At 46.4% G+C, this 12,500-nt stretch overlaps 1 protein-coding gene across 1 annotated transcript in view; it reads left to right on the forward strand.

Annotated features, from left to right (window-relative positions):
* Window positions 1–5,142: 5,142 nt before the first annotated feature.
* engl (endoglin, like) overlaps window positions 5,143–12,500 on the forward strand; it is an 11,111-nt gene continuing 3,753 nt past the window's right edge. The window contains exons 1-11 of the mRNA XM_083676682.1: window positions 5,143–5,218; window positions 7,216–7,328; window positions 7,966–8,135; window positions 8,364–8,501; window positions 8,756–8,930; window positions 9,256–9,427; window positions 9,822–9,966; window positions 10,436–10,631; window positions 10,917–11,089; window positions 11,232–11,387; window positions 12,299–12,391. Of these exons, the coding sequence (XP_083532808.1) occupies window positions 7,265–7,328; window positions 7,966–8,135; window positions 8,364–8,501; window positions 8,756–8,930; window positions 9,256–9,427; window positions 9,822–9,966; window positions 10,436–10,631; window positions 10,917–11,089; window positions 11,232–11,387; window positions 12,299–12,391 (1,482 nt within the window). The 5' untranslated portion in view covers window positions 5,143–5,218; window positions 7,216–7,264. The remainder of the gene's footprint in view (window positions 5,219–7,215; window positions 7,329–7,965; window positions 8,136–8,363; window positions 8,502–8,755; window positions 8,931–9,255; window positions 9,428–9,821; window positions 9,967–10,435; window positions 10,632–10,916; window positions 11,090–11,231; window positions 11,388–12,298; window positions 12,392–12,500) is intronic.

Below are 12,500 nucleotides of genomic sequence, written 5' to 3' on the forward strand. Positions count from 1 at the left end.
CCCGACTGGCTTTTAGAGGGAATAAATGATAAATGAAGATAATCCAGATTATCTACGAGAAGGATTCATGGATGAACGCTGATGGATCTCTGTGTCTGTGCAGCATAGCAACACTGTGAAGACTGAAGAGTGTGTGTGTGTGTGTGTGTGTGTGTGTGTGTGTGTGCGTGTGTGCGCGTGCGCGCGTGTGTGTGTGTGTATGCGTGTCTCTACGGAGATGAATGGAATCAGTCCTGATAACGGGCACAATTTGTATCAGAGACATGACTCTGAAATGGACCACTATCCCCCTTTCTCTCTGCCTTGTCTCCCTCCTCTCTTCTCCTCCCATCTCTGTACGGTTGGTTGCTGCTTTACTGTCTGTCTGTTTGTCTGTGTAAGGTCCTCTGATCCTGGCTCAGCCTTTTTTCCCCCATCTCGATGGACACTGTCCTCCAAAAACATGCACCGCTCCTATATGGCCACTGGGGGGAGCCAGAGGAAAGGCAGTAGAGATCCTATGACAGAGAGGATCGTGTTGGGGATGAGTGATGTCAAGGCCTGGGGAGGATAGAGAGAGTGAGGGATGAGACTGGGGGCTTTTTTGTGTTTGTGCCGGGTCTATTATTTTGGTCATGTTAGCCCTCGTCTAGAGAGTCGAGACTCCTCCTCTGCCCGAACTCCCTCGATACGTGAAGGATTTTTAACCACAATCATTTAAGAATATGTTTTTGTTTTATGTGATTTTAGCTTTCTGGTGTTTGATCTGTCTTTTGTCAATCATGCTGATATAATGTATGAAACTGTGACTCAGTAAAATTGTGAACCCACGAGTTTGGTTCTTTGTGTCTTGGAATCACTGTTCCGTCAGCTTCTCCAACAATAACTCCTCATACACTGACAGTTGCAACTTATATATTCAGAGTCACAGACATAAAATGCATATATGAATAGTACATATATGTGTTAATGCTCACACATTCACATTCTCATACTCTTGCTCCTGGTAACAATGCCACCCACTGAACATACTTGTTTAGCATCCAGGATTGTTTGAACACCGTCGAAATCTATGGAATCTGGTAATGGTCTGTCTTCCCTTCCATGATGTCGAGTGATAGGAGAACAGAGCAGAATGTGCTGCTCCTTAACCAGACACCATTAGCCCTGGGTGGACCATGAAGGTCCAATCAGTCAAACAGCTTTACATCAGAGCTCTCTGTCGGAGAGAGCTAAATTACACTAGGTGTGTGTGTGTGTGTCTGAGTGTGTCTGAGTGTGTCTGAGTGTGAATGAATGAATAACAGCAGACTATAGAATAGAGAAGAAAAGTAACTTGTCCTTTCACCAGTCACTCAGCTTGGCTCGGCATGATGTGCCTTGACAAAGCGAAAGTCCCTGGAATACTCAATGTCCTCTGGTGGCTATCATTGGAGCAGACAGCACTAAAGAGGAAGGAGAGATAGACTGAGATGCACTGGGAGCCCAGAGCAGGTAGGTGTTGAGAAGGAGACAGCAAAGGTAATGATGAGAGAACAGTGCCTACCCTGAGGTAAAAGGAAGGAGGGAGGGAGGGAGTACAGCCCCACTCCTGTCCTTAACGTGCTGATGTAACAGTAGCATCTCACCCAGGGGGAGAGGGAGACAGGTGAGGGAGTAATGTGATTAATGCCTTGGAGAATGAGTGGGAGGGGAGACAGGCAAGCAATAATACAGTCTGTGTGTGTGTGTGTGTGTGTGTGTGTGTGTGTGTGTGTGTGTGGAGGGAGTGAGGTGGTCAGGGTGTCCCGGGAACACACTGCTCTCATCCCTCCCATCCTCTCTGGAGTCCAAATAAAGAAGACACTGCTGTTCCATTCTTCTCCTCTTTTTTTGGTCATTCAGACACCAAAAGCCCATTACCAAAAAGAGACGGTGTACCTCGGACAGGAATCCTTCTTTCTCTTTCTCTCATTCTCTTTGTCATGTGAGGATATCATAGCTGTAGCCCACAATGGAGCAAACTGGGACAGAGTGGGTTATGGAACCCAACATAGCCATACAAGGAATAGACCAACAAGGACTGCCCTATGTTCAATGTATGTTCAATGCACGTTACATGTTAATGATCACGTGTCGATACATTGAATTCATCCTTAATATAGAAACGTTCTTTAAATGCACCATGCATTCACATGACAACAAAATCTTCTTTTCCAGAAAGAGCACCGAGATCAGATTGAAATACTTCACCGTCTGGAGATGTCTGGTTTCAACCCGAACCCCTCTGTTGGTCTAATACATACATACCAAAGTGAATTAAAGGAGGTAGGTTTGTTAGGTGATCAGATGAGGAGGACCTGAGTTGAAGATGTCTGGCTGTTTGTGTAATTAGTGAGTTGATTATGTTGTCTGTTGTACCAGACATGAGGGTGGAGAAGTGGTTGGTGAAGCAGTGTTAATAGATACAGCCGTATTGGGTCTCAGCTGCTATCCTTGATGATGGCCTGCAATTATAGATGTCCTTCATGGAACTGCCCTGACAGTGAATTACGTGATCTCACACACACACACACATAATTGCAGGCTGGCTATGCTACCTGTGTCCTTAAAAGCCACACACACACACACACACACACACACACACACACACACACACACACACACACACACACACACACACACACAAACTCACTCTTTTTCAACCACTGTTTTTCTCTTAGTGTCACGCCTGAGGTTGATGTTCTGGTGACTCTGGTGCCCTCCTCTGGCGGTCCGGTGCCAGTGCTGCCTCATCACTACTCATACCCATCACCTGTGTAGCCCTTTTGTTCCCCTGTGTCTTGGTCAGAGATTCTCCCTGTACAATCGTAAGTGCAGCCAGCCAGCCAGCCAGCCAGCCAGCCAGCCAGCCAGCCAGCCAGCCAGCCAGCCAGCCAGCCAGCCAGCCAGCCAGCCAGCCAGCCAGCCAGCTTATCTAGTTGTTTACCCCGTTGCCTTGTGCTTGTTGGCCTGTTTATTATTATTTCTTAGTTCGCCGTTTACTCCACAGGCCAACAAGTACAAGTGTGTACCCTAGTTTATGGAGACCGGTTTTCTTCACTTTTTTTACCCATTTTTTTCAAGTATATGCCTTTGTACCCTGCACAATCCTCTCATTAAAGAAGAAACTTTTTATTTTTGCTATATCTTTAGTCTTGAGTTATCCGTCCGCACTTGGGTCCACCCTACCAACATTCAACACTCAGTTACTTACTCTTAACCCTCCCTCATTTTCCTCTTTCACTTTCTATATCACTCAGCTTACATCTACAATACTTACTCTGTCTGTAATCATCATGTTTATCAGAATATAGGCCGCACACCCACACACACACACACACAGCTGTACTGAATCAACATTGAGGACTGCAGTTTAGCAATAATTGAGCACTGGAGGGAGTGAATGGCTGTGTCTCTATCTGGCAGGCAGCACCTCCAGACCAAAACACATTCAGACCATTTAAAGCCAATTGAGCTTTTAGAGAAGAATGCTGACCTTGGATTAAACCTAACCCAATGAGGTTAATGGCACTCAACCAGATATGAATTACATATCTTGTCTCTGTAAAGAATGGTGAACTTTGTCCACTTAGGACATTTGTCCACTTAGCACTTAGAAAACAAGCACATAGAAAAACCCAGACCAAAAAAAAAATGTGTAGGTTGAAAAGCATCAACCCATTAAATGTAGACCCATAGTATAGCCTAGGCTGTATACCACATACAGTTCAGTACTGTACCACACATATGGATGAATGGACCAGATGGGGTCAACTTGAGTTCAGGGGTTCACAGTCTGCAGGCTGGCTGTGCTGTATTACTAATATCACCTCATCCGTCCTCTCTGTAAGATAGTGTACTGAGATGAGATGAATGTGAGGTTATTTTGACAGAGGAGGTGAATGATGTACTCAGAGCTCCAAGTGAACGGAGGGCAGCCAGCAGGTTATATTAGCAACAAAAGAGAATTAGAGAAAGGTGGCCATACTTGATAGATAGAGTGCTTGTGTTACGCTGGTCTGCTCCAGGGAGAGCAACTTGACCAAAGAAAAACATCACGATGCACTTAGATCTAAATTGAAATCCCAATGAAATATTGAAAATAATCAAAAGTGATGAAAAACAGTCCTATGGGTTACTTTCTGTGAATTTAGAATAACATAATCTGTTTTCCTGTTTTTCCATTTCATTTTCAGCCCCTATCTTCAGCATAAAAGTGTGTGTATCTGGGACACTGATAACACTTGCTAAAATATCAGGAATATAATTTCCCTGAATGAAATGGCAGAGCAAAATGATTCAACTTGATAGAGTTGATAGAGTCCAAGGACATTTCAAAAGCACTTGGTATAACAAAAACGCCCCAGAAGTGGCCCTTAAAGTGCATATTATGTTCATAGACAATAGTGTTATGTAGCTCAATCATTGTTGCAATAGGCTACTTTCAATTCTACCCCTTTTCATAATTTACCTGGTAAGTCTGGTAATTTGATGGTAAAGACCACACATAATCTGATTCCATCATGCATTGGAAGCAATAAGGCCCAATTCCACCCACACCTCAGGACATTTATGTGTTGTTTATGGTCGAATTCATCTCTCCATCTCTCATTTATTTCAGTTTCTCTTCCTTCCCTCTGCATTCCCAGTCATTTCCCCAAATCTCCCTTGCCTTTCCACCTCCTCAAATCCAACCCCCTTCTCTTTTTACCCTCCCACCATCCCTCCTCTTCCCTTTTACGCTCCATCCTTCTCTCATTCCCTTCTTCCTGTTGCCTTGTACGTTTATGTACGTTCTAACAGCCTTTTCTCTTTTTCTTCGCCATCCCTCTCTCCAGTCTATCGCACCATTCCTTCGCCCCTCCCCTAAGCTTTCATACCGTTTCGCGGGAATCTCTTTAAATTTGGCGTTATTCCACTAGTAGAAACTTTGGAATTTTTTGCCGCTCAAGGCATTATCTCGACTTTTAATCACATCTCCCTTGCATTTCTGAGCTCGTGAAGTCTCATTCAGAACCAATTTGTTGTGCTGAGAAGACTTGTTTATTTCGTCTATTGCGCCAAATTAGTGGGTGTGTGCATTCTTGCTCAGGGGGTGTGTGTGTGCGTCTGTGGGGGAGAAGGCACCGTGATAGATGCCATCCCAGTTCCAACCTGAGGCGCAACAGCTGATCAGCAGTCCGCATTGAACGTCCAGCGCCGCGAGGACCTGTCACAGGTGAGTTGCGACTTGCGCAAGTTTATTGCAATAGAGTAGGTCATCTTATTGTTGTTTATAAGAAAAGTGACAGATGTTTCCCAAGTTTAAATTTAACAACTGTTGTTGTTATTGTTGTTGTAATCTTATTTTTTCCTGCTCAAGTCTTACTTAAATTGTAATCCTATATAGGGAGGGGAGAAGATGGGCCAAAGCATATTATAAAGCACATTGTTAGATTTGTAACCAACATTTGTTCCCTAATTTGTCATTTACACGTTTTTATCTAGGCCTATCACCATATGAGATTATTGTTGTCTATAGGGCAGTTGTTTAAAATATATTTCTACCTGGCATTTCTTCAGTAAATAGAGCAGAGTGAAATGGTGTAGGTTACTGAGGTGTCATTACCCCTGTGTGTGTGTGTGTGTGTGTGTGTGTGTGTGTGTGTGTGTGTGTGTGTGTGTGTGTGTGTGTGTGTGTGTGTCGCAACAGTCCTCAAATGTATGTGTGTCGCAACAGTCCTCAAATCTGTCCTTCTTCAAGGACAATAAACAAATGAAGTGGCACCAGGCAGCGACAACACATTTTATCTCGCAGCATCATATGTATCATCATATGTATCATCATATGTACCCTCATATGTATCATCATATGTGTCATCATATGTATCATCATATGTATCATCATATGTATCATCATATGTACCATCATATGTATCATCATATGTATCATCATATGTATCATCATATGTACCATCATATGTATCATCATATGTATCATCATATGTATCATCATATGTATCAGAAGATGTGTTAGAAGTCAGACAGTGGACTCTTATGAGCTAGATGATGTATGTCTAGATAGGTGTATTCATGGGAACTTGTGTATTATTGTAACATGAGGAGTGTAGATACTGTATTAAGGATAAACCAATAGCATTCTCATGTGTCCATTCTGTTAACAAAGTCCCATAACCCTGACAGACTGGCACTTATGGTAGGATACTCCAAGCAGATCTGGTGTCGTGAAATCTTGCTCACAAAGAAATAGCAACCAGATGTGCAGTCCATGCATCTACCCTGCTACCCATGAGTAACTATAGAGAGATTTAAACTTTACATGAAGTTCGCTTAAAGGGAGTCCCATTGAGACCAGGGTCTCTTTTACAAGGGAGCCCTGCATACACACAGTTTACAACCATACATCATACAAAATTACAGCATTATAAAACACAAAACAAAGAGGTCCTCAATCAAAATTTGAAATTGCCCGAGCAGGACCAGAACAACCAACTGTAATGTTCTCTGTAGATTGTTCCAGCAGTGAGGTGCACCATAACTAAAAACAGATTTACCCAATTCAGTGGAGACCCGAAGAACCTCAAGAGTTAACCAACAGATACCAGTGATCCCTCATTTACAACAATATTGTTGGTGATATAAATGATTAAATGATGTAAAACGAAACGGGATATCTACCACATTATCACGTTATTGACATTCACAAATGATATAACGCTGTAATTGGCAGGAGGGAGCAATCTCTCCTTGAAATGGTGACATACCGCCCAGAGTGGTGTGGGAATGAGGAGGCTGCAGTAAGACATCAGAGATAATGAGAGTCCAGGCGGAGCTGACTGTGGACGGGTTTTTTGGTCTCTATATGAACTCTGTCCTTGCTCCAGTATGTTTTCTTCCTCTTCATATCTATCTGTTCTCTTTATCAGCCTGTCCAATAACATTGGATTATTACGCAGCCTCTGCAACCATGTAGCTAATGCACTGCAGTACAGGTCTTGATCAGCTGCTAGGGGCTTTACAGACTACAGCAGAGCTGAATGTACTGTGCTGGCTTGGATGTTTTCCGTCCACATTGTCCTTTACCAGCACTGTTTCAGCCACTACGGTGGATGTGTAACCAGGCCAGCCCAGTACAGCTCAGCTCGGACCAGCTCGATTCGGGTCTGCGTTGGGAATTAGCGTTTAGACTTCTGTATCTCTGTGTTTCTCTCCCAGGATGTTGCAAGAAGGCTGCTCTCATTGAACTCACTCCTGGGGAACAGTCATGGTGATGTCACAGACAGGGTGGATGCTCTTCTGCCTCCTTCTGCTGGGAGAGAGAACTGCAGGTGAGGGCAACAAGACAAGGGACATGAGGCTACCTGTGGAGCTAGCATTCATGTTACTGTGTAAGAAGTGGAATAGTCCTAGTCCCATTAGCAACCAGAACTGCTTTCAAATCACTGAATGTGTGTCAAGAGTCAGAACTTTGGTTTGGGAAGTAAGTGAAAGTGAGATACTGAAAGAGGTCCTGAAAAGTTAAACAAAACAAACGGACAGACTCCCCCGGCTGTACTGTCTGAGAATGACGATGTGTAAATAGAAGCTGTTTTAGCTCACAGAGAAAGACACAGAGAGGGGGAAAGGGGGAGAGATTGAGAAAGAGGGAGAGACTGAGGAAGAGAGAGAGAAGGAGAGACACAAAGAGTGAGAGAGAGAGAGAGGTGGGGGAGGGGTTGGCTTTATGAGAGCAGCCTGAGTGTTTGGATTTACAGAGATTTGTGGCGTAGCATTTGAACCATTTTGTCTGCGAGTGCATTATTTTTTTTTGTGAAGTTGTTTACAGATACTGGAGCAGTGACCTCATTAGCTCTCTCTATTACCAAGCCTCATAGTGTAGGTGGATTGCCGGTCTGTATTGTGTTCCTATTGGAGAACAGTCTCTGTTCTCCCCGAATACCTCGGCTGTCTGTCTGTGCTCCTCAGTTCACTGTGGGGAGATGCAGTGCCCTATGTCTCCAGTGGGGGCGCTCCACCCTGTGCAGGGTCTGCTGGAGCGCTTTGAGGCCGGGCCGGGCTGTGCGGCCAGAGAGGACGGAGACAAGGAGACCCATGTGATTGCTGTGGGGAGAGCCACTCACAGCCCTGATAAACAGGTACCCCCACGCACGCATGCACACCCACGCACACTCACACACATGCACGCACGCACACACACACACATGCACACACACACACACGCACACACGTAAGCACGCACACACACACACACACACACACACACACACACACACACACACACACACACACACACAATCTACAAACAAAAAGTCTGAGATACAGCACACTGACCTCCACCACATCCTACTCTAACCCCCTCCTAGGTGACTGTGCTCCTGAGGCCCATATCTCTGTCCCGTCCTCCCCGGCGAGCCCTGGTCCTGGTACTGAGCTCCCAGCAGACAGTACGCTGGTGGCTGGAGGCTGAGAGACTGCCGCCAGGTCTCCCTGTGCTGGTACAGGTCAGTGTGTGTGTGTGTGTGTGTGTGTGTGTGTGTGTGTGTGTGTGTGTGTGTGCATGTGTGTGTGCATGTTTGTATGTGTGCGTGCGCGCGTGTGTGTGTGTGTGTGTGTGTGCTGGCGTGTGTGCATGCGCTGGCACGTGCGCACGTGTGTGTGAGTGATTGGAAAGCTGCCTGTCAGATTGAAACTAGCCTGTGTGTACTGTAGGTGTGTACCGATAGAAGACCGTGTTCTTCTGCCTCGTCCGTCCCAGGTCTCTCCTAACTCCACAGTCCAGTCCTACAGTCTGGCAGTACGGGTGCAGCCAGCGCCCTCTCTGCCCTTCCGCCCACGGGCACTGCTGCGCTGGGCTCTGCATCGCCACGGCGCTCTGTCCTCCCTCACACAAACACCCCACGCCAACCGTGTCTACATCCGCCTGGGAGAGGGTGAGTCAGCCACACGTACTCTACTACGTAGCCAATAAATCAATGGAACCATTCATTCACTTATGCGTTTAGATTGATTGTTTTTCACTAGGTCTCAAAGCGCTTTACATTGTATGTGGGAAACACACCATTGTGGATGATGCACAGCAGCAGCATACAGTGAGACAAGGGCAGTGGTTGTTGTCATGTTTGTCAAAATGGTGAAGGATCTGAGCTTTCTTTTTTTTTTTCTTTTTTTGGCATGAATAATATTTTTGCCACCACTCGATGCCTCCTTTCCCCTCCTTTCTCTCTACCTCTCGAATCATTTCTCAACGCACTCCAGATACCACGATGCCCAGCGTGTGCCAGCTGCAGTCCTTGTTCCTGTCTCACAACTACTTGACCTCTGACCTGCAGCCACAGGAAGTGCAGGGCTGCGCCCCGCCTGGAGGTAACGGCAGCGACCCTGAGGTGCATGTGATCAAGCTCCATTCAGCAGGGTCAGGCCTCTGTGGGTGAGTCAACGACCTCTGTTTACTGTCCGAGCAAGGAGTATGTATTCCCTCTGGTGGTTGTAGTCTTTTATGTCAAGTGTCTTTGAGTATTTTAAAAAGCTGCACAAATATGTATTATTATTATTATTATTATTGTTATAACAAAGGTCATTTTGAGCCTCCATAATATATTCTATGATAGGCTACATCCTAATAGTCTTGAACGGCCTCCTGTCCTCCTCTCTCCTTACCTTCACTGCCCCTGACCTGAAACAACCTGGCGATAGAAACCAGTGGGCAACAACTCTACCCAGTCCTTTCACTTAGCAGTAGTCATGAAGGAAAGGTGACAGGTAAAGAAAGCCATGCTAGAGTATTGAGACAAACCTCGCCTCTCTCTGTCCACCTCTCTCAGCTCCCTGCAGGTGGAGGTGTCTGTCTCACTGGTGCCCCTGGTGGCCAACGCTGGGTGGCACACTCTGGTGTTGATTCTCAGCAGCGCTGTGCCAGTCAACTGGGCCCTCACCGTCAAAGGGGTCCGGGGACACATCTCTGTCTATGTGAGGTCCCCCTATAAATATTCTATTTATTGTATTTATTTTTAAACTTATTGTTGCACTCCTCTGTGGCACTGTCACTTTTGCATTTCACTGTATACTTGTGTGCACGTGACAAATAAAGAATCTTGAATCTTGAATCTTGAATCTCCGTTTTAATATTATGAATTAGATGGTATATCCCCAGTCACAATGACAGAAGTGGACCTACTTTGTTGTGGAACATTCGGTTAGATCTGCAGTTGGGTTATTCCAACACTAGTTGGACACATTTAACAGGGTATGTTGCCCTTAAATAAACAAAGACTCGATTTAAGCTCGCTTTCACAGTGTGTGCCACTTTTACCAGGTAATCTTGCTATACAAACATCCCACTTCTCTATCTAGGTCTGTTTATCTGTTTATGGCTTTCTATGTCTGTTTATCTCTCTCTCTCTCTCTCTCTCTCTCTGTCTCCCCCCCCACCGCCCAGTCCTCCAACAGTGTCTCCCCTCTCTACCCTCCGGAGCCTGACCTGACTCTGACCAGCATTCTCACCTCCTCTGACCTCTCTACGAACCCTGACCTCTTGGGCTGGGCCAATCAGAGTGGCTTTCCCACGGTGACCTCGTACACAGAGGCTGACTTCGCCAATCGCTTTGTGATCAGGCTGGCTGGGGGCAGGACAGGTCAGGACCTGTGTGTGTCTCTTGTGTCCCTCATTGTGTGAGTGCCCTGTATCTGTATGTTTCATTTGCTATCTCTTAACTATCTCTTTGCTATCTCTTAGTGTGTTTGTTTTGGGATTGTGTTTCTTCTGTCTCTCTGTGTTCTTGGAGGTCATCACATTCCTAGCATTAGAAGGAATGTTTCTATATGTGTCTAACCAGCACTTAACTGAATCTACTGCTGTACCTTCAACTGTACCCTTCTCTCTCCCTCCCCCCTTCTCTCTCCCTCTCTCCTCTCCATAGAAGGGTTTCCGCCCCTGCGTGTGTTGGGCAGTCGCCCCCCGTGGGTTCGGGAGCGCAAGCTGAGGCAGTGGCTGGGTGGAGGGGGGGTGGGCGGGGTCGCTGGCCGGGAGGCTGTCAGCGTACAGTGTGGGGACGGACGACTCAGCGTCGCTGTGGACAGACACATCCTGCAGGTCAGACTCTCACATGAACTCACACTGGTGCTCCAATCATTCACTCTTCAGCCGCTGAGGTGATAGAAAGTGTTTCTATTGACGATACCTGAGGAGGTTGTAGTTCGTAGTTGTTGTCTCTCATTGTCTGTTCTTCCCTCAGACCCTGTCTCTCCCGGTGTCGGCCGTGACCCTGCGTGACCCTAAGTGCCAGGCCCAGTCCAACAGCAGCCATTTCCTATTGGCGTTCCCGGTCATTTCTTGTGGGACTGAGGGGCTGATGCAGGGAGAGCCCAGAGGGGTGCAGTACAAAAACACGGTGAGATGGGGGGGGGGGGGGGGGTCAATACTATTGTTTTTGTTTCAACATAAGTCTCACCATCCTGTCCTGAGGTCCAAAGTATACCATGGCAGTTCAACCATGTCTCACACATTAGAAAGGATTTATGGAATGATTTATGGATTAAACGTGTTCCATTTGGATTTATCGCTATTGGAAGTGAAACAGCAGTGTTGGTCAGCATGGAACTCCAGTGGTTCTGTGCTGAACACACTCAGGAGAAAAGAGAGAGCAGAGCTGTGTGCTTGGGACCTCCGGCAGGCTCATCAGAGAGGCAGACATGATGAGGAGATGGGCTTCCCCTAGACGGAGGACCAGAGGGTCTCTCTGGTGTGAAAGTGAAATGCTTAAAGTGGGCATAGAGGAAAAGAAAGAAGACGAGGAAAGGATAGCTGGTGAGGAAGAGGGGTACAGAGACACCTGACGAGAGAGGGATGGAAGAGAGAGAGATGGAAGAGAGAGAGATGGGAGAGAGAGAGATGGAAGAGAGAGAGATGGAAGAGAGCAGAGAATTATGTTTCTGTTGGTTAAAGTGGCCTAAAGTGGCCTAAAGTGTGTGTATGTGTGTGTGTGTGTGTGTGTGTGTGTGTGTGTGTGTGTGTGTGTGTGTGTGTGTGTGTGTGTGTGTGTGAGGTTGCGTAAGTAGATTTCTTATCTCTCCCAGGCGCCACATGTGTGACCCAGGTCAGTGTGTCTGGAACACTGTTGATCAGCCTAAAACCTGGGGAGGGAGGGAGGGAGAGAGGGAGAGAGGGAGGGAGGGAGAGAGGGAGAGAGGGAGAGAGGGAGAGAGAGTAGGTCGGGACGAGAGAGAGGGGGACTAGAGGTAATCACACCTTTACATAATTGTGATTCGCCATGTTTTGTGTCCTGCCCTCCTTTCTGACCAGGTGTTGCTATGGAGAGACAAGCCCCTGGTTGCTATGCACAATGACACAAAGGAGGAGGAGAAGAAAGAGGAGTTGGCTCCACTGGTCATACATGTGAGATGATTGTGTGTGTGTGTGTGTGTGTGTGTGTGTGTGTGTGTGTGTGTGTGTGTGTGTGTGTGTGTGTGCGTGCGTGCACGTGTGTGTGTGTGTGTGTGTGTGT

Source organism: Argentina silus (genome assembly GCF_951799395.1).
Source record: "Argentina silus genome assembly, chromosome: 9".
Taxonomy (NCBI): domain Eukaryota; kingdom Metazoa; phylum Chordata; class Actinopteri; order Argentiniformes; family Argentinidae; genus Argentina; species Argentina silus.